This window comes from Anas platyrhynchos, chromosome 7 (genome assembly GCF_047663525.1).
Source record: "Anas platyrhynchos isolate ZD024472 breed Pekin duck chromosome 7, IASCAAS_PekinDuck_T2T, whole genome shotgun sequence".
Classification (NCBI taxonomy): Eukaryota; Metazoa; Chordata; class Aves; order Anseriformes; family Anatidae; genus Anas; species Anas platyrhynchos.
The window spans coordinates 20,134,484-20,161,467 of NC_092593.1; the positions used below are offsets into that span (position 1 = coordinate 20,134,484).

The 26,984-nt window shown below is 36.3% G+C and overlaps 1 protein-coding gene across 12 annotated transcripts in view; it reads right to left on the reverse strand.

The window, feature by feature from the left end:
* The window catches only part of STK39 (serine/threonine kinase 39), a 128,813-nt gene that overhangs the window by 25,342 nt on the left and 76,487 nt on the right, over positions 1 to 26,984 (reverse strand). For all 12 annotated transcript variants that reach the window (XM_013098937.4, XM_038182287.2, XM_038182285.2 and 9 more), the window contains 3 exons: positions 15,944 to 16,066; positions 15,783 to 15,815; positions 13,389 to 13,456 (listed from right to left, as the gene is read on the reverse strand). In XM_013098937.4, coding sequence (XP_012954391.1) covers positions 13,389 to 13,456; positions 15,783 to 15,815; positions 15,944 to 16,066 — 224 coding nt within the window. The remainder of the gene's footprint in view (positions 1 to 13,388; positions 13,457 to 15,782; positions 15,816 to 15,943; positions 16,067 to 26,984) is intronic.

The following is a 26,984-nucleotide window of genomic DNA, read 5'->3' on the forward strand; positions in this document are numbered from 1 at the left end:
AGATGCTTAGGCTGAAAATGTCTGCCTAGTCTAAAGGATAGAATAACATCCTATAATTCCTTCCAGTCTTCAAAAGACACTCTGCCATACCAGCTCTACCAGTTCAACATAGTCTGAATGGCATATATCACACTTCTTCTCCAAGAGTCACAAAATATTCACTTGGATTTAAAGCTTCTGGTCAGAGATCAACTACATACGGAGAAGCTCATTTTAGAGACTGAAAAGCATGTTTTGATGCACAACGTCTACTATGAAGCTGTTTTGAAATGAAAAACTTCTTTTACTGACCACCTTTGCCTCAACAGTGGAGGTACTTCATACACATAAAATAAATGGCAGAGCATAAAAGCCAGAGGTTTTCTGCCCCTGAGAGTGCTTTAACTAGTTAAATATATTACACAGTCATATGGGACTTACTATCCATGTTACAGAATTCCTTTATAATCTCATACTGTGTTCCAAACCTCTATCCCTTGCATCTTTCCAACTTCAGTTTTAGTTAATAATTTCTACCATCAATAAAACATTAGTTTCTTCACAAAATAGATGTCCATTTCATTTTTGGAAATGGCAAGCTGACTTGAGCACAGAGATGAACTTAAATTGCTGTAGCACACTTTTTCCAATGAATAGCTCAATCCACTTGAAAAGCTAATAGCAACAGAATGTGTTTTGCGGTCTATTATTCTTCTCCTCAGCAAGGAGAACTGTGAGCAAGCTCGTATTTCAGCATACCAGGTCATGAAGTCTTGCTGCGGGAAAACTAAATCCAACAGGCAAGCATATTCAACTGTGCCTTAGAGCTTTTATCACTTGTTAAATACTTACAAAAATATTAGAATCAAAAAAACAGCAACACACAAGAAAACCAAAACTGAAGTGATTGGCAACACAGACAAAAGCAAAATAGCAAAGCCTGAAAAGTAAGTATGCCACATGCAGTGTTTAAAATGAAGAGTACTCATTTACTGAATATACTGAATGCTTCGAAGTGGAAGGAATTTCAGGTTCCCAAAATTTTACCCTAAAAAGCTATAGAGTTTCAACACGTGACTACAAAGCTGTGGATAATGCAGCTAGACAGGTACAGCTTTACTAGGCTCATTTACTTCTGTTGTAAAAATCTGCTGTCATTATATAGATTGCCACACTTAGTCTATTTTTATTCAACAGAGAATTAGTATGAACCTCAGCTCTCCACTTCCCACTGCCCGGAAAACCTGGATGGCTTTCTGTCAAGAAGAAAACCACACATGACCCATCTCCAAGTTCCCTTTTGACACTCCACTCCCCTCTGCTGAAATTTATTATGTCTAATAAGCTTGTTAAAACTGCTGCTTTCCAAAAAAAGGGAAACTGCACAGAAATTTAGCATTCTGAGAGAGGGAGAGGAAAGGGGGGAAGGAGATGTTTTGACTGAATGTGGGATTTAGCTCAGACTTACATACCCTCTTCCTACACACATTTTTGAAGAGGCAAATCAAGGGAATAAAAACTTTCTCACACCTTTACAGAGATAAACTAGAAAATCTTGCTTATTAGCAGCTATACCGAATTGCTCCAGCTTACATATCTTTTTCCATGTAATCAAACGCTAAATACAGCTGATGAGAAGAAATTCTGTATATTCAGCACTCTTACCAATCACCTATTTAGAAACTAAAAGATTAGGCTCGCAGATGACCTCTGTCCCCAAACCTCCCATAAAACATGCACCATATAAAAATGGCTCTGAGTAATTACAAAGTTCCACAAAAATGACCAACTTTCTAACAGACCAATACAGCTGGGTGAGAGACCAGCTGCTCTCAACACACTCTTTCCTAAAGAAGGGTGAAAATGGGGTGTATTTTACTTGGTTTTCAAATTGAAGAATGTCCCAAATAGATGTTAGTTAGTCAAATATTTTTATTAAAGCGAATACAAAAATTCAAGAAAGGTTGACATGCACTGAGCTGTCCAACTTTGCTGTCTGGAGAGGTTATACTTAACTATTTTGAAGTTAGGATGCTGCTGCTTTCTGTCTAATTATACTCTATTATTCAGGAAAGAAAACAAAGGAAGTTTGGCGAGATTCATTAGCTAGAAGCCTGTAAGTGCTTTTGCTTCTGGTTCCATTACCTTCCAGACGTTTATTGATTTCCATAAATTATTTATGCCATTATATATTCCACCTAACAGAAGATGCACTTGATTTTTCCCCTAAAAGCTGCTCATGCTCTTCTCCAGTCTTCAGACACTTCTCTGGTTCTAGTTAGTTACTGTTACTACAAATTAGTTTCCCTGTTGCCCCCCCATGCACACTTTGGTGACAAGTGTTTGGGCTTGTTGGTTTATTTGTACACAGCTTCCAAGTACCATTTCATTTGTTCACTGGAGTTCTCTTTTTAGTTACGTGAATTACACTCACAACATGTAGCGGCACACAGAAACTTTATTACTGCTACATAGAAATAGTCTTTGAAAAAAGGCACTTATATCTTTGTGATTAATAATTTTTATCTTCTCCCATCATTTCTTAATGGTCCCTAGTTTCTCTAATACATTTGTGAAAAAGTTATTTCTATTTTAAAATGCAAACTCAGACCTTTTTGCCATCTCTTCTAATACCTCTTATTTGCTTCTTGCTCTCTGTGCCATTACAGACAGATATACCTTAATTATCATGAATACAGATAGCCCATCTCTTTTAAAGAGTAGTAAGTTTTAAACACCTTTGTGCATTTTAGCACACATTAATTTCCTGCCTTTTTTTTTCCCTGCTTTAAATAAGAGCAACACCAAAGCAAGCTATGGTAAGATGTTTTGTCAGCCATCTTTCTTGGTAAATAATTTCAGAATTTAAAACTTTGCACCTTACAAAAGTACATTTTCCAAAACATCACTATGATTTTTCATCAGGGTCATGTGATGTCCACATTAAGATCACTAGATCTGTTTTCTGATTTTCTAGGAAGTAATGTTTCCCTAAAGAATCAGCAAAAACGCATGGGCCAACTTCATGACTTCGCCCCCTCTGCCTTTGGACTTAGAACAGTCTGTTATTAGAAGACGACACAACGACACCCTATTCTGAAGGAGATGATTTGCAGAACAATGTTTATATTTACAAAAATCAAGATTAGAGAATAAACAAATTACACAGCCAGTTAGACTGATATGGGTGTACTAGAAAAATCAGACATGAAGATTTCAGACATTCACATTTAATGACAAAGCCTTAAAAATAACTACCTGATAATCTAATTCCTGCCATAGTCAATTAAATGTTCCGTGCAGTTGATAGATCTACATCATTGAACTACCACTTACGGTGTGAGATTAAGATAAGAAATCATGTTGGTGCAATGACTACACTGTAAATTGGATACATCAAATGTCAGTATGTCTTTTGCTCTTCTGCACAAGACACCAATCATGTAAGCGACATTCAAGAAAAATATGTATCTTGGAATTAAAATTAAGGCCTAAATCACACTAGGGTATCTTGACTACGTAATGAACAGATTTTCATTGTCTTTTACTACTGCATTTTTTTCAGATGTTTATACACTATCTCTTATAAAGAGTTATCTGAAACATCATCTATTTCCAACAATTTTTAGCATCTTCCATATAACATTTAGGGAGAGTCTGTATTCCTTGATGAGATACATGTTACAACAGCTAAATAACAGTACGCGTACTCTTCCTTTCTGAAATGAAGGAACCCATCCCAACAGTCTTCCCTGAGCAGAATTTCCCCCACCTTCAGGGATTTCTGGTGTTGGCCAAGTCTACATCAATTTGCTTTAACAAAACACTCAAAATAAACGTTACACTTGTAAAAATTTTATGTCTCACAGATACTCTTCCCCTCTGATATTTGAACTACATTAAAACTACCAGTGAAGCAAACTAAGTTACATTGGAAAAGCAACAATTCAGTATTTCTTAGGAAACAAAGGCAAGCAGTATGCTATTTGCACTACCTCAACTGCAGTTGTTGCTGTAATCAAAAAGGCAGAAGCATTTAAATGACCTCTGCTCATTTAGACTGCAGAGAAAGCATTCCCATCGAAACAGAGCTGCCTAATCAGTGATAGCTAGGCTGTACATCCCAGAGATGTACCCATTCGATTTCCATTCTGCATCTCTGGGGCAAGATCTTTGTATGTAAAATGCAAGAAATGTAATTAAAGAAAAAGCCCAAAAGACTAGGGTTTGTGTCTTTTTGTTTGTTTGTTTAATTTTGCTTATATTTTTTCCTTTGTTATTCAAATATGGGGGGAGGAACAGGGGAGTCAGAGCAGAGAGGATATTATTTGGCCCCACCAGTTGGTATTCAAATTCAAAAGATCATCTTCCTTCCCAATATTTGTCACTCATTTCTCGCTTTCACATGCTAAAAGCATAATGCACTAGTTAGACATGGGTTTTGAGATCATGGTAGGCTGAATGTAACAGAACAATAACTAAAGCAATAAGAAAAGGAAGTCTGTTTATTAAAGTAATTTTGTGAATCAGAACTTTAAAGCTCCTATGGTATCATACAAAAACAACAGAAGAGAACATTTACTGTAAAGCAGCATTAGCCTCCTGAGGATTCACTGCATGTTTACAGAAATCTGTTTAACACTGCGACCCTCAACTGTCATTTACTAATCAACATCCTTGCACCTCCATTACACATCACCACACTGTTAGGAGCAGATCACACCTCTATGGCATCCTGAAGGGAGATGGTTCCTCTCAAATTTGTTTTAATGACTTCATTTAAGTTCCAGACTAAATGGAAGGACATTTCTGTTAACTCTTGGTAGTCTCAGAAGAGATGCTTAATGTCTGCCAAGCTTCCAGATTGACACCAACCAAAATGGCACTAAAATTTACATGTTAGTAAAATGTGGACCTGAAATACATAGCCCTTTGAAGTCTATTAAAACTTTACCATATACTTCAGCAGATTTGGGAAAACGCTCATGAGTTTACAAATTATCCCTCTCCATATACATTACCAACAAGAGGAAATATGGTTAGGATATGATGTTTCAAGATCAGGTTATAAGACCCAAAAGAAAACACAAAACACCACCATTACCACTTAATGTTTACATGTTCTTAGGTAAAGAACAGACCCCTGAAATGAAGCAACACATATATTAAACACTATTTAAAGAGACAGCAGTAACACAGATGGCAAAACACAGCCCAACTGTGCTTTCAAGACTGAAAAGCAGCCAATGTCACAACAAAACACCATCATTTGATTATTATACTATCGGAATGAGACAGCAGTTACCTATTAAAGATCCCCCTTGCCATCTACCAAACAGAAAAAGGATGTGTACATCACCAACAGCAGCCACCAAGTGACTTACAGTCACAACTAGATCAACTTAGAACACAGTCCATAGTTCCAGGGTAGACAGTGTTCCTCCAGCAGAAGACTTTATGACAGTTTTATCCATAGACCTGTCCCAAGTTACTTAAAAAAATTAGAACACTTTTAATACTGTGACAATATATGGAATGTGATTGTAAAACTAAGAGAATGCACAAGTTGTTTGGTTGAAGAAGCAACAAAACTCCAGTAGACGTTGAAGTACCACCAGAGAGGTCTACAAAAGAGTTTATCATCTTAGAAGCCAAATATGAAAACAGGTCCTTCCTCTGTCTGCTGATTTACAGCATCAAGCCTTCATTTCTTGACATAGAAATGTAAGAACTACAAGTATTTCAGATTTATCTATATACCTAAACACACTTTTAAATAGGGCCTTTCCTCTTTCTGTAGCTGCTGATGTCATAAGCTAAATCAAAGCAAAGTTATAAACCCTTCAATTTTTTCCTTGTTATATTTATTCCAAGCTAAAGTCAAACAGCAAATTCTGGAATGGAGTTTTTAATTTCAGTTCTCAATTTTCCATTTCTCTGCACAGGGCCTTGCAAGTTTAACTTTTGCTTAATGAAATGAGTTTTACTGACCTATTTGCAATGAAAAAGTATTCACCTGCATCATTTCTGGACGCTTACACTTCCTACCTGCTCTCACATGAGCAGATGGAAACAACTTAGTTAAAGAGCTACCATTTTTGTTGCTGCAGAGGACAGTATTTAAGTTTTTCCCTGAAATTATTCATGAATTAGCACAAAAGGCGGTGGCTGTTTTTTTGTTGTTGTTGTTTTTAAGCAGTGGTAAAGATTTAATTTGTGAAAAGCACCTATATATATATATATATATATATATTTAGTGTTTGTAATGCATTGAACAGCAATTTCCCCCTAAAACTTGAAAATAGCAAGTGTGCTTCACTTTGTTACACAGTAACACTTTTTCCATGAATTACTTTAGATTTGTAGTTCACTGCCAGGTGCAGTTTGGATCTAAACCAAATTGAAAAGAAAACATTCATTCAAACGTGAGATGTTGATTGAATTTAAAAATCAAATAGACACTTTATTTCTTTTGCAAGTACAATAAAAAGTCGGAATGGAATAAAAAGCTCTATCGATTTTAAAATTCCAGCATCAGCAACATCTCCACATGCAATTAATTGCCCACATAATTTAAACCACAGCTATGCAGGTTAAACACCTAATTCCATGACATCTAAATATTTAGACATTCAAATCTTCTTGATAACCTAGATTTAATAAGCAAAAAGTATTGATTATGTGGTTCAATACTCAATTTTACATACAGAAGTATACCAGTTCTCTATTAAGTAAGTGACGGTATACAAACTACATTTTAGATGCTGTTGTTAATTAAAACATTTTTCAGTGTTTAATTTTCAATAAAAATACAGCAAAGTATAAAAACATCCTTAAGTAGTGAATAAGAAATGCACAATTTACTATTTTCAAGGTGCAAGCTCTGAAGGAAATAGAGGTACAAACAAAAAGCAGGATTAGAATCAATAGTTTAATCAAGGGTTCCTGCCTACTGATTTCAGTCATGATTTAATCATGATTAAACAGGTTATTTAAATCAAGTCTCTATACTGTGAAATCAAAATTCACTTCAGTAACCACATTCCCACGACTGCCTGAAGGAAGGCAAAAACTCTAGAGGTGATGGCAAAATATCATATAGGAAAATGCTCAATACCATTATCAAAGGTAAAATTACTTCAGCAATTCTACAAATGGTTTTGTTTATGTTGTCTGTTACTGGACCAACTTCCAGCCCACAGACAAGCTCTGTTACTTTCCCATTGTAAATCTACCACACAGCTGGGAGTTGGTCTGTTGATTTTGTCATTAAACGCACTGCAGAACAGAAGCTATTCTAAATAAGCAAAAATAATGAAAAATACCTGTCCTTGGTGAAGGATACACATCAGCCCCACTTCTTACAAAAGAGCCTAGAATAAAAGTTTCAACACTAGAAAAGCTAGAAACTGTACTACCAAAACAAAACAAAACAAAAATACACACAAAAAAGAATTAAGAATTCTAGATTATGTTGGGTCAATTATAGACTCATTCTGGATCTTGCTAGAAAAGATTCTGGGTTTTGTTTTGCTTATTTAGATATTTTTTTTTCCTAAAAATTAAGCTCCAAACTTTAATATTAACAACACAAAAGGAGCTCTGCTAGGTATCTGCAACCAAGTACTCGTATTTCTGACAGCAGTCAGAGTGGGTGCCTAAGAAACAATGCAGAACTGGGACATGGCAATTCTTACTACAACTACTGCCCCAGCCACAAAGCATTTGTCTTTCAAGAACTACCTCAAATTGATGTGGTTTCTAAGCATTTCATAACCCTCATGAATTTTTCTTCAACATCTTGGGGCAAGGAGTTTCAAAGTTTAAGTGCACCTTGTGTGATTTTTTTTTCCTTCTCCTTTTATTAGTTTAAACATAGTCATCAGCCAGTTTCCTCTCATTCCTCCAGTTTCTGTACTGAGATAATGAATAACCAACCCCTGCTTTCAGGCTTTGTGCCATTATGTTCTACACATTATATATTTTTACTATATATAGATACAGAAATTTCCCCTCAGCTTTCATGGAATTATTCCTCTGCAAACCTTTGATAATCCTTGATGTTCCTCTCTGAAATTTTTGAGATTAGGTGTGGCAGGCAAGAAATGATAAAAACCACATACAGTGTGCAAGGTACAGGAAAACCCAGAGATTGTATATATACAGTGTGACAAACCAGCTACATTAACCGAAAAAATGTTTTTGTTAAAAATACACACTAACATTTATCTGTAAATAACACGAATTATCAAGGTATTATCACAGGCAATTCTGCCTTAGCATTTTCTCTACACACTGTTTTCAATAAGACATTCAGTAATATAACTGAACTATTCCATTTGCCAGCGCCTTGAGTAAAAAAATTTCCATTTGTCCCTTTTGTTCTTCCACAGGCTTAATTCATCTGGTGCGCAGGAACTGTATTAAATTAGGTCCTGGGACATTCTAAATTACAGTCAGTAAATTATCTTCCTGTCATAGGAGCTAATTTAACCATCTTAGATTGCTTCAGATAATTTGCAATTCTTAACTATTAACCATTAACAAGTCTCCTAATTTAACACGAAATGTCTCTGTTATTAATCTAAATAGTCAAATCCTCAGACAGTGACCTTCCCAAATCTGTAACTGTAACAACACGGTGGTTAAACTGGAAATTTCAAGTGAAAAGTGGCATCTTCTCTCCACTCCCCTTTCCCCAGTCACAGCAGCGGACTGAATCACAGAGAATTGCCTTAAACCTCCTGCCAGGGTCCTCTGCTGAGACACACGGCACGTGCAGCCTCCTGAGAGAATACTTGGAATGTGAATTTCATCCCTCCCCAGTACCAAATTCCCCATCCTCTGTGAAGCAGAGGATAAAGCAGCATCAACATTTCAACATAACCATACACAGTTTGGGTTTGCAGTTCGGATTATGGCAACAGATGAGGCAGTATCTGAGAACCATTTTTTTTCAGTTCATTGCAAAAGACGAACGCAGTCTCTTAATTAAAAGCTGAACTTTAAAATACTAATGGTCAAAATTAAGTTTTGAACAACACAGCCTTTCACAAGCTTTGTACTGCATTACTTAAAACACTGCTGCTAATTTCACTTCTAGACAAAAATACTCCAAGCTACAACGGTGCAAAAGATAGAAAATGAATTGCAAAAATGCCATCTGCAAGTGAAGATGCGAGTGAACCATCAATTGGTCAGAGCAAACTTTAAATTCAATTATGCTACCTGAACTCTCACAACAGAGAATATTTTTCTAAGTTAGCCCCAACAAAAAAGCTGCCTTCTCAAATAAAAAGGAATTAAATACAAGTTTAGGGTAGAGAAGTCAGATACTCAAGTTGGAAATTACCCAGACTAACAAAATTAAACACCACCACTCCTACAAAGGATGCCATGGGATTCTGTAAAGATCATTTCAGGATGAAGTTACGGTTCTCATCCACAACATGCCATTTGCACTAAACAGAGGCTGGTGCTAGTTTGGAATTCCCTACTCAGTTACTGATTAAGTCCAACCCTGCTGTTTGGAAAAAAATGACAGAACTTGACCAGCCAGTAAAAGAATTACTGAAATGCACCAATTTTTCTGCCAAATTTCCTCCTTTGGGAGGGTAATTTAAAATTTTTGCATATACTATTAACCTTTTTGGAACAGTTTTGTATTTTTTTCCACAGTATTATCATCTAACATTTGATATTTTTGGTGTAGCATAGCTGCATCCTTTAGAAGGAAAAAAAAAAAAGTCAGCAGTTCCTTTTTTCCTTCCTGCCAAAGGTCATCCATCTCCCAAGACTCTCAACCCCCATCTGAAATTACTTCTCCTGTAAGGCCCTAAATGGTCACATAGGCTTCTATCACAAATTCTCTGCAAACTAAGATAGTTCCCCAGCCAAAAAGAGTCAGCAATACTACAGCCATTGGTTTCCTCCCCACCATCCCTTAAGCCCTTTCTTGTCCAAGGACACTGGGAAAAATGCCTTTTCTCCTCAAATCCTTGCCCAGCCAGCCTCCATCACACAGGAAGAGTTCATTCACGTTTGAGATGCTCACCTTTTGCTGCTGTCAGTCACCTTACCCCATAGCCCCTCTCTTCAGGGAAACAAAAGGAAAACAGCAACAAGATAAGACCTTCTTGAGCCTTCCCTTGCCATGTTTAGTGCCCTTCCTCTCTCAGTCTCACCCCCTACCCCAGCCCTGTAATTCATTCCTCTTGTATTTTGCTGCTATTTACATCTTTACCCACATCGGTACTTAACTTTTTTTTTTTTACAGTAATTTACAGCATCTAAAACCAGTGTGTTCTGAACTCATCAAGCTACTGCAGTTTATATAATTTGATTGCCTCTAGCGAATTATTTTAAAAGAAAAAGCTTCCAACATTTTGGATAATATGCTGAGAGTTTTGAGTCTTCAGATCTGGCATCTAATGTTCACAATGTTTATCTGAATACCAAGGCATCCTTTAAAAGCTATATAATAGTGGTAGATGAAGCATCACAGGAAATCGTTTCTATCCTCATACTGTAGCTAACTTGCTTCATAATAACATGGTTCACAACTTATGGTTCATTTTAACAAATCCCATAAAAATACTCTGATGTGCTCAAGTCTCTATCAGCTGTATGACTTAATGATCAATTCACCAAAAGACATCAGCAGAACAGTTTAAAGCCTGCGCTGGAGGTGGATAAATGCAGAAATCCCTGTGAGTGTATTAGCTGTTTACTACATTACGATCCTGAGGGAATGCTGTGTGATACAAAGCAAGTCATCTACCCAGATTTTATTAACTACAAATGCCAAAACTATCATATTATTTTTCTTTCGGATGCTCAAAAAAAAGTTCGCTCAGTGATTAAAACAAAGGAGAACACTTAGGGGCCACAGTATCTTTCCTCATATACAGCTACTGTAAATGTAAGCTCAATCACCCCACAATAATTGTAGCATCAGGACAGCTGGGAAGCAAAAAGGTGCTAACCCAGGACTAACTGATCATAACTGAGGGCCTCCAGGCTACATCCTATGATATATAATTTTTATTTTTTATTTTTTAAATGAAGAAACCCCTCCGGTAACAAAATAAAACAGTTGAATTAGTGCAAAACATTCAAAAAATAGTTCAAGCACTAATATACTAAACACTACTGGCTTCCTTAGTTTGTCATGTACATTGCTTGGTGCAATACAGGCTTGTCAATAATTCACAAGGATGCCAGCCTCAAACTCATCCTGTTCTTTCATTAGCAGTGTGATAAGGTCCAAATTTCAGGACTCTTTGGAGGTAGGAAAGAATAATCCTAATACTACGTCCACAATTCCATTACCCCAACCACTACTTTTCAGAGCTTTCCCCATAGCTGGTTTCCTAAATTAGCTCACTGCTGATATACCAACCCCAAAAGAGAAAAACTGTTAAGTTCTCTACTTAGGTGCAACCACTCACTGACAGGCCAGGGCCACTATTAATGTGTCTACAATAAAGCCAAAGATGAAAAACCTTTTAACTGCATATACCAACACACACCCCCTACACACATGTGCCAGCTCTGACCCTACTCACATGCTTAGGTTTCCATCAGAAGGAAATCCAGACAAACACTGCAAGGATATATGATTCATCCCACTTCCTACCACCAAGGCAGGACACAGCCAGAGCTCTCGTGGGGCCAGGAATGTGCACAGGAGAGCATTCTGCCTCAGAATATAGGTCAGCCAAAATTAGCAAAGCTCAATCTGCAAAATTCTGCATCGGGTTTTTGTTTTTCCAAGACCCAGTCAAGAGCGCTCCCAGGCCCCTGAGGGTGTCTCCTGTTGAAGACTATTTTCTTTAAGAGAAGCTTTCTGGTTTCTAAAAGCTAAATTCTTGTTTACATGTTTAATGGTAGACAGTGAAGAAACATGAAGAAACATTCATAATCGTAACCCTAGTTACTACAGTTATTCAGAATTGCTTTTAAGGAGAATGGGGAGGTAGGAATTTTTTCACCCATAAATTAGGAATATTCTTTAAAAAAAGAAGTTCATCACAAAGAGTTTGGAAACTCAGGTCTTTCACGATCACTCCTTGAATTCTGGCTTAAGAGCTACAAGTAAAACTGAAAGCATAATCTCTACCCTTAGACTGTGTTAAAATGTTTGCCCTTTGGATATGTCAACATTGCAGGTAACTAGGTAGAAGCTTATCACTCTACAGGTTTCAGCATACTTTCAAAAATACCCAGTCTCCTCACTGGTACTTTCATGTGGCAATATCAATTGGTCTGTTTTGTAAATGGTTTCATCTACATGTATGTCAGCAGAAAGATGAAAAAGAATATTGATAGCATAACTGGGCTGTTATGTAAATTGGACAACTAAACCAATTCCAAATAATGTTGAAGTATTTTCTCTCCCCACAATAAAATTTATTACTCTTCCCTTCAGTAAAAAACCTTTGGCAGCCAAACAACTTTTTGCAGCTGTCACTAGGAAAGTAGTCAAAGAAAAGGGGAGATAATAGGTTTGGAAACTTGACACTCATTCTGTACTGTGTATTTTTTGTGATTATTAACAGTTTTGAATGTTACTGTTTTAAAGCTACTTGTTGTACATTCATCTGCTAATTGTTGCTAATATACTGGTCATAATTTTGTAAATATTTCTCTATTTGTGTTTAAATAACATTTACTTCTACCTATATAAAGTGTTTAGAGTATCTGTGAAATATTGTAATCACTTGTCAAAACAAACAGGCTGAAAACAAGTTTTAAAGTGAGTGACAACAAGTTTTTTTAACCAAGTTAGCCATTTAAGGAAAATAGTTATAAATAAAGAAAAAGCTATCTAATTTTTCGTTACAACAAACACTTCTATCCAAGAATTAAACTGCATAATTAAACATTATCAAATCTTAGTTGTAAACTAATTTTAATGAAAAGTGACTCATTTTGACCACATATTAAATTTAAAGTCAGACAACATATTTGTATCCATTTCCTAAAATATCTGTCATTTCTCTACAGTGGCTGATCAAACTTGCCAGTGAAAAATGTTTTTTGAGTAGCAACTTGTAATATAGCTATGGTTTATTTCTGTCAGAGGCTGACTGCTGAAGTGTGAAAGAAACTCATTAAAAATCTCTCACTGTGATCCTGCATTGCAAAGGAAAAAAAGAAAGAAAATACTTAATGAAGGATACATTTAGCCTGAAGCCACATTCATATTCTGCTTTTCATTTTATTCTATTTCAGTAAGCAATTAAAAGACAGCAATTAGTCACAGAAATACTATTCATACTGGTCATACTGGGAGATTAAAGAGGTTAACACTTATTTTATGTTAATATTATGAAAGTAATGAGGGAGATCAAGAATAATATAGTCACCTTACAAGGAATGTTAAAATAAATAAAAGAATCTCTTACCTTAATCTTAAGACAAGATTCACTGCACATGGAACTTCACTATATTCATCACTAACAGCAGGCTGAGACTATTAAAGAAAAAAAGCAAAATGTGTTATAATAGATGCCAAAGAAAAAAAAGTCCTGAAACACTTGCCATGCTAACAGTCTGACTTCAGAGAATATTTTACACATCCCCAAACTCTCAAAAGGCTTTTTAAACACATTCAGTAACAGTCTAAAATATAGCTGATACCAGTAAAACTGCTGTATTTGAATTACAGAGATACAAATGGCAAGGCCTATGTTAAAGCACAAAGAGTAAGAACTTTTAATCTACCTTGCATCAAAACTCAAGTAATCTATTAAATAATAATTGCACAGTGAGAGTATCAAGTTACTATTCCCATTATTTCTGTATAGCAATTTTGATTCCTCAAGTCTACCCACCCGCTAAGTACAAGTAGCGTATCAAAGCAGGCATCACAGCTTGGAGAACAGCTTTCAGAGAAATCATGAATACAGATATCTTTCACACTATCACTCCTACCTCACAGACTGTAATACCCTGCCCAGCCCTCCACTAGCATTTATATCAAGTCTCAAGCATTCTACATGCAGAGTACCTAAGGGTCCTCTATCCTACCACAATTCCATACACAACTTGGCACACTGTCACCGCTCCCAGAAATTCGTTTAAAGTTACAGTCAAGTCCTCCCAAAACAATTTAAAGATGTGCATCACAAACCTCATTTGATTCTTTTCCAGCAGTTTTTCACATTAAAGCTACATTTTTAATACATGAGATCTGAGATATATGAGATTTCAATGATCTGTGTATTTTAAACAAAAATTAATGAATATTTGGAAAATTATTTGATTACTAGAATTGGAACAGATTTTTTTTTCTAGCTCCATTAACTTTCTTCCATTAATATAAACTAGTACTCTTATATCTGCATCTTTAATAGGTCTGTTATGTCCACTTACGGGAGCATGCAGTCCATCAACAATGAACAGAGACACAACAATAGTGGTAACCTGCACAAGTCTGCGGACATTTCTGGAACATTTATAAAAACAAAAGCCAACAGAACTTTTTTTTTTTTTTTCCTTCACCCAGATGACATAATGGGGATCTGCTCACCACTCCTTCAAAAAGCAACATCAGACAGAGGTAACTGCTCTGAGAAACCATTCTTATCAATACAATAGGTAGCAGTCAGTGACCAGAGCAATGCCTTTGAGGTGTAGCCTGTCGAAATCTGCTTCCCCTGTGGAAGCCATGCTTCAGAGATCATCATCAGAGCTAGACTGACCACTTCCATATGTGCTGCAATTATGGGAAACCATTTCCAAGACTTCACTAATACAAGACTTTAAAGCTTACAAGTGTTTTTAAAAGAATGAAGGAGTATAAATGATCCCCAAAATGATCTTCAAGTGATACAACCAACAGGCATGTAAAACTACTCCGTGCAATCAAGGTCTTCCCTCTATAAACTGACTCTGGCACTTGAAGCCCAATTTTAATTACATGTTGATTTGAAATCCCAGAGTAAACTCCAGGGTGAGGCAATCCCCAAGTTTTTTGGGAGCAAGAGAAGCATGAGGAACAGCACACAGGCCCCAAGACATCTCAGCCCTTAATGACAAGTTTGACAGGTACTGAAGCAGCATGTAAACTACACTGGGGCATCACAGGAGCAAACAGGACCAAACCAGCAACTCTTTTTGCAGATTTCTGTGACACCATGAAAATCAGAAAATATAAAATTGAAGGTGAAGTGACAAGTGTCACCACCCATGGAACAGACATTTTTAAAAAGATCACCACTTTGACTGTAATGGGTAAACTTCTTAACCCATTATTTACAGCACTGATGCTTCCTACACTCTCAGCACAAGGCCATGAAACTCAGTATGGTATTTTATTACTCTGAATTAATCTACTATTCCACAGTACTGAACTATTTTACTTCATACAGTATCAAGAATTTTAATTAGAAGCTACACATTGTGATACAAATCCTGAGAATGAAAAATTATTTGGACATCTTCTAGCTACTCCGAAACAACCATCATCATTCTGACAAAAAGACAGCAATTAGTGTAATCCAGTTAGGAGGACTCATTAAAAATGGCCAAATTACTTATCTTAACCAGTTCTCCTGGGCACAAAAATAACATCACTTTGAATTTCCTATCTATTTCACCCAATGTGTACTCAAATTAATTGCTACAGGCCCAGCTGCATGCAGCTCTATCCTCACAAGTACTTGCTGTACAAAGCTGCAGAACCAAATCAACAACACTCCCCCCTCAATCCACATTTTTAACAACATAAATTGAAGGAGAAATCCCTTCACTCACACACGAGGAAGAAAAAAAAAAAATGAAAGAGACATTTTTACCTCCATGTTCTCCTCTTCTTTTACTCTTCGTGACTGGAAAACAAATGCAGTCAAATATGAGCTATCCAGTTTAATGCATTAAAGATCCAGAAACACTAACAATTAACATTAAGGCAGAATACCTTGCAAAGTACAAATGTCTTGACAGAAACAAAAGTTACCTTTTCCTGAGAAACAGCAGCTTTGCCTTCCTCACTCTTCTCATCCATTTCATCATCACTCCATTCCCAGTCTCCATCCTCTGTTTTATGGAGGTGACCACTGGAACCCGGTACTCGTCTAACCTACAAAAGTATTAAGTGCTCTCCATTACACAGACATCTTTTGTCTTCACTGATGTTCTGGTTAATCAACAGCTCTTCATGATTATTATTCTATACACTTTTGTTTAGTTTATAGGAGGAGTTCCTAGCATAATCGAATACCTGACATCTCTGGTCATTTCATATTCCTCCCTTAGTTTCTCTCCTGCACAATCCATTAAAAGTGGATTCAATGCAGAAAACTGTACAGACCATCAGAGGAATATCCTGCTCCGTCGCTTAAGGACAAATTCTGCATTACCCTTCCTGTTTCCAATACCAGGCTCCTAATGCACCAGTTTTAGCTACAGCTGCACAATCAGTGGGTTCTTGCTGTCCACATGACCAGGGAAACAAGGGAACTCAGAGCAGGCAATTTGCCTGGCATTTGCCGTTACCATTTATTGTCCTACAAGGAACAGTCCTGATGTAGTCTGTGCAATTGCACAAGCATTTTCCCCAACAACTATATACTAACCTATGAGAGGACATCAACCACAAGCAAAAACATGTTTTTCAAAAAGAAAAGAATGTTTTACAGAGACATTCACATACTACATGCACTGATCAAAATCTCTTCTGCATCCATTTTCAGTTGTTCAGAAGACTTATTCTAACTAGAATGATTTTAATGGAGCTTAATGATGCTAGCAGAGTTATAGCAGAAAGCTTTACTGATGAAGATAGAGTGCATTTCAAGATTTTAAATAGATTGCCTTTTAATAAGCAATAAACAAATGGCTCAAGGAAAAGAAAGTAAGTTACTTCAAAATAAAGTATTGTGTTAGATTAAATGATTTTCTTGAAAGGTGTCTAAAGGCAGACAAACAAAAGTCTAGACTTGTACTTTGCTCATCAGACTGATTCCTACCATTCACAGGAAATCCTGATTTCTGCTATAGTAAAGTCCCCAACCTTATTCAACCTTCAAAAATGCAAAGTTGTTGTCTACCACACCTTCTTTTTTTTTTTTTTTTTTTGGTAGATGCTTAACATTTGCATTCTCTCAGAAATGAAGTTGTGGAATTTTTTATTAAGAGTGGTTTTTCTCAGTCTCAGTTCTGTTAAAAGACACAATGATTCAGTCATATAGGGAAGGCATGTATCTTAGGTGTGGCTCAGAGCAAGAGAGGCACACCATATGAGCAAATTGATTGTCTCTTCTCCCATCATAAACCCATGTAGCTAATATCATGTAGTGGATGAAAATATATTAGCTTAAGTTTCTGTTGTAATACATACTAATCAACAGACTTTTAATACTAGTAGAGCTGTTTCTATTCAGATTTTCTATTGTTTTCCTCATTGCACATTTGTTAAAATGCTTACAGATATGAAGTACTTTAGGAAACAGCTATCTTCAACTTGTATTTGAATGAAAAAAAAAAAAAAAAGGCAATGGAATAAAACACACCACAAAATGTAAAGGACTAAAATGTACATTATGCACCCAAAGCTTTTCAGTCTTTGAATTTGGAGCAGCAGCCAGAGAAGGACCTTAGAGGGCAAAGATATGGCAGTCAAGATAATCTAAGAATTTGTTACTATGGGAAGTCACAGTCAGGGGACATCCACCAGCCTTGCACAATCCTATACCTCCATCCTGGAACCACTGTGGCTGCACAGTGAGCTGACTCAGCCCACCAATCTGTGAAAAAAACACTAGCCTTTTTTTTTTCTTTGAAATAGTATGTAATAGCATTGTAATGACAATTACAGAGTTTGGACACCATATTAGCACCACATTAGATATACGAATCAGGGAGGGGGGCAGCAGCCATTGCAATCTTCATACAGTTCATAACACAGTGATCATACTTTTGATAACTACAGGATAAATGAAATCAATTTTACCACTTGTTCTTAAACACTTGCCTTTCGGCACCAAAGATCTGTCTTTTGTGCTCTCCTAAGTCCTGATTTACAAGGACGCAATATAATCTTTAACCTGTTTTTAACCATCTCATGAAACAACATGGATGATGAAAGCAAGCATATTTTTATAAGGTACATCAAGTGCCTATGCTATAATCTTCAGGAGATTTTTCACTACCTAATAATCAAGTCTTTCTGACACTTAGATTACTCTTGAAATGTTCATCAGTCCAGTACAGCTCTATATTATTTTCTTGCTTACAGGACTACAAAACAAAAAACACAGAAAATTCTTTTTTCTAGCATGTACACTAAGGGCAATTATAACAGGCCTACCAGCAGAGGAAAATGAAGAAAAAGGAACAGAGATAAACAATTACCTACTGGCCCCATTGCTATAATTATGTTTGAAATGCATCTTAATCGAACTGGTAACAAAGCAGATATTTTTCTAGACAACATTCTTCCACAGCTTTGTGTTATGATCATTTCCTTTCAATTTACAAAATGGTTGTGTAATAGAGAGAAGCACTTTGCTGAAGAACACATACATGTACTAACTGTAGCTTGTTCAGCATTCACATTCCACAATACAACAGCAGGAATCCGTGCCACAGGTACCGCACATCTGTAGCAAAAATATTCAGGTACCGCCCATTGAGGGAGAAGGAGGAAAAAATTATCCCATTTTATCCCATCAAACTGCAGCCCCTTATGGGAAAGCTTACAGATTCTTTCCTATGGCAGTTGGCAGCATGACCTTCTTTGAAATGCTTCAGCTTGTAAAAGTTTATGAAAAAACAGTGCAACGGGCCAACAAAAAATCACTATACAGAAGTGATTATGAGAGTTTGTGGGGACCTGATGGACTACTTAACACTCAATTGTTATCAGAAAAATATAAACTGGATGGGTACAGATGGAAGGCTACAGAAACCTATGTTCACCACTGCAAAAAGTATCCACCTATGCTTTGCCAATAATCTCAGCTTCACTTGGTCACTGCAAGAAACTGTGGAAAAAATGGTAGAGACAGCAGCAGATCTGAAGAGATCACATAAACTGACAGCAATAACATCAAGATATTTTCAAACAGCATGGGTATTCCTACCCAAATTCACAGAGACAGTGAAACAAGAACACCTCTCTCAGGACATCTCAAATCCCACTTAGAGAATCTCTTCTATTTCTGACAGATCTTAACTCCCAGCTCCTGCTCAACAAAAGTGGTTTTTGTTTTCTGAAATGCATGTTGAAGATAAACTTAAATACAGACAGTAGAGCTTTTCTGCCTTCAAAATGAAGTGTTACAGGAAACTAATGAAAATGAGTAACATCAAGTGTATGCAAGACAGAGCACTCATCCCAACTTCTAGGCGGGGGAACGGAACCTCTATCCTGGTAGGGGAAAATTTACCTGAAGACAAGGCAGAAGAAAGCTTAAGTACCTAAGACAAGTATGGTTTGAAGACATAACTTAGGGATGAGTACTGCGTAGCTCTCAAAGGATGCCATACAGTGATCAAGAAAGCAAGCAAGCCCAGATTGTGTCCTGTTTATCAAAACTTTTGATGAGATTCAATGACACTTTACCCTTGAGTGATGAGACAGAACTATTTTCTTCTAGTTTTATCTTGCAAAAATAAATTGTAACATTTGACTCACATGAACTACCCTGCAAACAATGCACCATATTCTTCATTTGTACAGTGGGAGGGGGAAGAAGGTGGGAATTTGGGTGTCAAGACTAAAGATATATTTGGAAACTGAATCCACAGTTTGCCGTGATTGTAAATTCATGATTCAAACTGCTGGAAAGATGACATGTCTGTAGATATTCATATGCAAGTCTAAAACAGTCAGTGGACTTCAGCCCAACTCTCCAGTCTTTCTTGTGTTGGTGATGAAATTTGCAGAGAAACCCAGCAGCATGAGAATGGGCATTTGTCTTCAAGCGACATGAGCCATTAGTACTACAGGTAGCTTGAATTCCATATTCTCTTTAAGATCCAGACTGTGGAGTTTTCTTACCTGTTCATCCAGCACTTCAGAAATTAACTTTGCTTAGGCCAGCATCACTTAAGACAGACCTTATACCTTATAATGGTTGCTTGTAAGAAAACTAATGGAAGGTCACTTATCACTGGATTGGAACAAATCAGATTCCATTCCTCAATGAAACGTCATCTCTTTGGACAAGAGCTCTTGTTCTCAACTTTCTTCTGTGAAGCAGAATAGCCTTAAGTCATTAATAAATTCTTGCATCATGACTAAGTAGTTGGAACACCCTTCTGAGATCCTGATGCAGGTTCTCTTTCTTGTGTGAGGGCAGTGTGATCAAAGGGAGCATGAAAAAGCCTCCCAAAGGCACAAGTATCAACCAGCCTCAGAGAATGTACTGCTTTAGCACATTAATTTTGATGAGAAAGGAAGGGGAATAAGAACAACAATCTTAGCACTTGTCCTAGCAAGAATACATCACAGTGGTTGTATTTGGAATCTTGCAAATAAGTACCTGCAATTTTACTATCGGTTTATCATTTCAAATACTATTACAAGACTGTTAAAAAGCAGCATGCATGCATTTGGCCCGTATGATTAAAGCAGTTCAGAATATTCTATATATTTCTCTTATCTTGGTGCAGGCCTCCTATTTTTATGAAAGAAAATAAAGACACAGACAAATGTAGTGATTTATTCAAGTCCACAAATCAAATCTGAGACAGCATGAAACCAATACAAACTTTTTTTATTTCTATGAAAATAGGAAGTTCTTCTACATGGCATGCAACTGCAATTTCTCCATCAGCTTTAGTCAAAATTCACAGCATTGATGGCTCTTTATGCAAGGATTATCTCTCAGTAAATAATTCAGAGGGAAACGGAAACAAGTTAAAACATGCACAATTCTAAATTGGGGTTTATTGTTTTAAAAAAAAACAAAATGCTCCTTCCAAAACAGAACTAAACTGATTCATAACTTTAGCTAATAAAGAAAACAATGCAAGCCTTCAGCTTAACAAAGACAAATTAACACATATTAGAAAACATATTTCACATAAATCAGAAGAGCACACAGGGAATAAAAAATGGGTTTGAATGACTGGCATTTAAACTGCACCCAAGACAAACGCAGCTGAGAACATTGTAATCTGCAACTAAATACACTCTGTAGGAAGAAGAACTTAAGACATTGCCAGCATTACCACAGCTGTGGAAGAGACAATATGAACATCAGCTGGAACACAGAATGCTTAGACAATGAGAGAAAAAAATGTAACTACCACAAAATTATTAGATAACAAGTTATTACTGTGTATGCTGGTTATTCCTGAATAAGATTCACATCAGAGTCACAAAGATACAAGAATAAATTAGTCTGTTGACAAAATTATTTGCCCTTGCCCTTTTAAAGTAGGATACAGATCATTAATATTCTTGACAAAAAAATAGCATGCATAAGCTTTCCGGGAGAAAGTCTGCTTAACCAAATGAACATAGCAACTGTAAATCTTAACCATCAACAGTTAGCTCAAAGGTTGCCTGATACAGAGAGAACTCTAGCATCAGAATGCAGAAGTTGCCCACTTTCCCAAAGTTTGATGAAAAGCAGAATACGACAAGGAAGCAAAAGAAATTGTTGTCTTCTAGGCACTGAAGTGCTTGCTATATGTAGATATTACAGAGAGTGGGGGAAGAAGAATCTATTATTCATCACTGATTCTTTTGCTTCTGCAATCTCTTTACAAGTTTATTTTTGTAGGGGGACAAGGAAGGGAATGAATGTTTTCTGAATGTTAAGATCTTTCTACTTCCTTATTCACAGCTACTCAAAATAAAAAAGAACTTGGCCTGGTTACACATTTAGTGTTTTATTTCAGCAGCTAATTTTTTAAAACAAAAAGGACATACTGTGGGATGCCACTGAATACAGGCATAAAGAAAAAACTACTGCATTTCATACATGGTAGAGCACATCATCTAGATCACATTTAAAACCTTTTTTTTTCAGTATGAGTAATAACTATGCATCTATTGTCTTCCTCATTCAATAGAAAGACTACTGATTTGTCCAGTATTTCAAATATTTAAGCTTTAATATTTAACATTAAAGTCTCTAGCAACTGAAGACTTGGGATAGAATCACATCCGGATTTATAATATTTTTTAACTCTGTCCCCCAAAAAAAGTAAAGGTAACCTGAAAATATGACAAACGAGGTGCATTTGTGCGAGCAAAATTCACAGCACTAATGAGCACTGAACACTTCAGTTATATAGAAGATACCACTACCATGCTCCATGCACAGGTAACTTACATTCCAAAAGCAATTTGTTCCTAAATTCTTAAAAAGAGGCAAATGTGTAAATGCCATCCATTTCCAACATCTGCAGAAGCCTTCATGGAACCCTAATCATGCTCCCTATTATTTCCTAGCTATGTAACAGTCTGCTATTCTACAGTTTGCGTGCTGTAGATTCCCAAGTGGAAAATCTTCATCATTATTAAAAAAAAAAAAAAACAAAAAACAAAAAAAAAAAAAAAAACACACATTCTCCTGGAGATCTTGCATCTCATGGAATCAAATAGCTTAGCTTCTTCTAGAGATAAAATTGTGTTTTATTTTACCACTGATGCTGTTCAGCTACATCTGCTAATACAGTATTCAAGACATACACGATCCAACATGCCCTAGAGAGTGAGAATGACAAGCTGGTTATTTAAACACACATTTTCTGCAGTTTGTCCTAGTAAGAGGCCTGATTTGACTTTGATGCTGGAAAAAGAAAGACCCTAAAGACTTCTCCCTCTTCCAGAGGCAGGCTTTCTCCTAAAGACACCTTTACCAGCACGGCACTTTGTACATGCTTTGCTCCCTGCTACAAGACAGTTACTGCTTTTATAACAGAAAAATAAGAGTGGTCAGAACTCACTGCCGCAATCATGGCTGCAGGAAAGACAATACAAACATTAGCTCAGAAAAGCAGTATGGTGTTCATTCAACTAAATATTCTGCCTATTCCAAGAAAGCTGATTAATTTATTCCTGAATTTCAAGGGCTTTTTGAAAAAAAAACAAACATAAAGGTGAAGAAGTTAGCATTGGTCTGGTGGCATGTCCCCAGATAGGGGGAAAATACAATTAACACTAAGCTTACTGGAGAGGAGACAAGGAAACAGTTCTACAAAAATGAATAAGTGTTTAGAGAATTGTTCCTCATGACATTATCTTTTCTACTGCTTCAAAAAGCTCCAAGATTTTATTCAAGAAAATTATTGTGTTATTACAAAGATCATGCTGTTAAATTTTACACTTAAGAACACTTTCCTATTTATTACACTCAATTACTCTCAAATATTTATTGTCATTACTTCACACAACCTTTGCAATGGCAGCAAAAACTACAGAATTTTCAAAACAGTGTCTTGAGTAGCTTTTTTAGCATATGAAATTATAGCAGCTTTTGGATTCAAGAATTAATGGAAAGCCTCACAAAAAAAAAAAAAAAAAAAAAAAAAAAAGCCAATATTAAATCTCTCTTCACTTGAGGAAGAAAAAAAAAAGCTCAAGTTTCCCAGATAATTGACAAAGGCCAAGAACACACAGTTACCATCACCTGGTAAACTTCCAAGTATGGGAGTAACTGATGCTTTCCCCTGCATCTTGCATTAACATCAGTTATACCCCAGCTCTTTCAGTAAGAGAGGGGGAGTAATAGGAAATACTCAGTGTTAATACTGGACATAAGTTATACAGACTAAAGACATGAAGGACACCTGTCAACATGGATAAACACAAGCACACCAACAGGAACTCCAAAAGAAGCTAACAAGCACATTTGTAAGCAATCTTTTCTTCTCTACTGTGTTCAAAAAGATGCCCTGATACAGGATCATCTATTTAATAGGAACAGCAATAAACAGTCTTGGTGGAATGACACTTACATGCCTCAGTCAAATCTCAAAGGATAAACCAGCTTGAAAAACGCAAATACAAACTCAAACGCAAGTGATAAAAAGAATTCCAAACAAATTCAGCATCTGTCCTTTGCTTCTTGAGTAAGTTAGTCCATGACTCTAATTTCCAAATGCCTTCAAATAAATTTGTGTAGTCACATAACTATGGAAAATTTACAAAAATTCACACTAAACTAGACAAAACTTCACTTGAACAAATTTGCCAGACAACAGATTAAACAAATCAAAGTTCAAGCGTTTGTGATTCTGAAATTTTATAAAATCATCATTAGAATCAATGTTTTTTCACTGGTTCGTGGCACACAAACAATGAAAACCATCACTGTTTATCAGCCACAGAAAATAAATCCTAAACATGCCTTATTTCTTTAATATATATATATATATACACACATGCAACAGAATCCTACTATCCAGCTACCCAATAGAAACTTCATAAAGAAGTCCAGTTTATTCCAGACAGCTTGAACATAAATCTGTCAAGAAAAAAAAAAAAAAAAAAACAACCACCAACCAGAACGTTGTTTTCTCACATCATCATACTACAATTGCCCTATGTTATGGATTCAAAAGTAACTGGATCATCAGTTGCCGTTTAACATAATAAGAGGAACGTAAACATTAAATATAGGCACTCTGATTTGTTGCTAGAAGCAAGGAGGAACCACTTAAACAATGCTGTACATTTCAACCTTTCCCTAAAACTGTGTAATGGTTCTTGCAGGAGATAGGACACCACTATTACAGATCCCCAGAATTTCTTAAAGATAAGATGGCTGAATTGCTCTTTAAAGTGCTAGTATTAATTGGTAATTGATGAGGTAGGTAGGTTTTCTGTTTATACCCCCTTCACCACCACCCCCTTTTTTTTTTAAATCACAAGGCTCAAAAGCTTCACCTCTCATACAGATTCAACCTAAGAAATTTACCATGCCATTTGCTCCTGTTACCTTTGCAGGAAAAAAAGAGGAATAGGACATTACAGAACACAATTCTGGTTTTTAGCAGATTTTACTCTGTGCATTTCTCTAAGAAACACACCAGTTCCCTCCATACTCATCTTAAGCCTGTTGAGCAATCAGGTTTTACAAACTTTACCTTCAGGCCTCTTTCAAATCTTTCCTGAATGTTTCCCAAGATACATAAACTAATTTAAATCCTCACATCTATGCATCTATTTGCATTGCAATGCAATGAAGGAAATCAGCTTCCCATCAAATTTATCCAATCAGAGCACAAACCTTTTGCTTAAAACAGTTCTAAATTTAATCACAGCTTAGCACTTGGGGTAAAAGGCAGATATTGGAGAATTCACTTTTCTACAAAATATTTTCATGCAAAAGACCATCATTCATTTTGCATATGAACATCTACGCTGTAATCACATTTTTCCAAAAAGAATCTGAGGTACAGGAGAGAGCCTGAATTCCCCTGTGTATATGTCATCCTCTGTTCAATAGTCATGATGTTTCCTCAAGAGATGGAGGAAGTCGCCATTCAACTGAGTCTTAAAGGCCTGTGGATACCCCAATCCCTTCGCTGTTGGTTATTACGCTCCCCATAAGAACTCATAAGAGTTCATTATGTTGGGAAGTTTCATTTCAACTCTGACGTAAGCCAAAACATCCTCCAAACCCCAAAATGTAATTGGGAAGGGTTATTTTTTCCCTCACCAATATCTATGCAGATTATCATTATTAATGGAATGTACCACTACCTTATTAAAATAACATCCAAATATTTCTGCTCTGTAAGAATCAGGTGTTAAGATACTACAGTAAATTGCTGTTTTGATGTTTGCTTTCCCTTCTCTTAAGCCTCTCTGCACAATACAAATCCTTATGTGGAAGCACCTTTTCTAGATTTTTTTTTTGTCCTACTTGCAAAAGTAGTTAGACAGAACTCTAAATGTTTTATATTTATGTGCAGGAACATTTGTTGTTGTTGTTGTTGTGTTGTTGTTTGTTTTTTTAAATGCAGGGAGGCCTAAGCCGCTGTTTTGACAGCAAGCATTTTAACCTGACATAGAAACCAATTCTGCAATAATTCTGCTCTTTCAGGGCCAGACACTAATTTGGACTCTCATCTCTGAATTAAAATTCTGTTAGGTGCAAGCCATCACTCAGGACTATGTAAGTCCTTTCCCCTTGCAAGATCTGGGGAGGTTTGCTGCATCACATCTTTCACTGTACAGGTAGCTTCAAATTCTCTATTATGCCACCCACGTCTCCACATTATGGAAACATTCCTAGGGTTACAATTCATACCTGCAGAAAATGATAGGTAAGGCTGGTCCTGAACCTTGAAAATTAAGCAAAGTTACAATTCATGTTCTACATCACATTAATTGTTATTGCTTCTCTATGTTGTACAACCACATCTAGGTTCTGCATAAGGAGCAGATTGAGAAGACACAGATGACTGAAGGTTTTGCTGTTGCTGGGAAGTTTCTTTAGGCATTTCTGGTGGGTATATTACATATGTAAGAGAAAAGAACCTTTTGAATTAAGAACACAGAGAAGCTCCTGGGAAGCAAACATGTTATTTGGTGTACACATCTCCCGTGCTCTCAAGTCTGAAAGTTTTGAATTTCAGTATTCCAAGGTGACCTAGCCAGAGGAGACAAAGCATCATCAGAACTTCAGGTTGTATGTCCTAAGTCAGAAAAAGCATGAGCAGTGAACATTCTCACATATACATTATCTCACAAGATAAAGGAAATCTTGTGGTATCCTTCAAATCCAATAAACTTTTAATTCCAACTGAATTTTTCAATTCCAAGTCAAGTGTAACTGGTGTCCACAAAACATGGAAACACTGATAGAAGTTGTTATCCCATTTAAAATTTCATATTAGAATTATGATCATAATGTTTCATTTACTTCAGTATTAGGCTTTCAAAATCAAATTTTGATCCCACATTATTTGTCTTCAATAATTAACTGTACTTCTTCTGTTAGAATTAAAGTATGTATTAGCAGCTATCCAGCACACCCTTGCAAAACAGCTGTTTACTTTGAAGTGTGCAATGTCATGTTTATGAAACA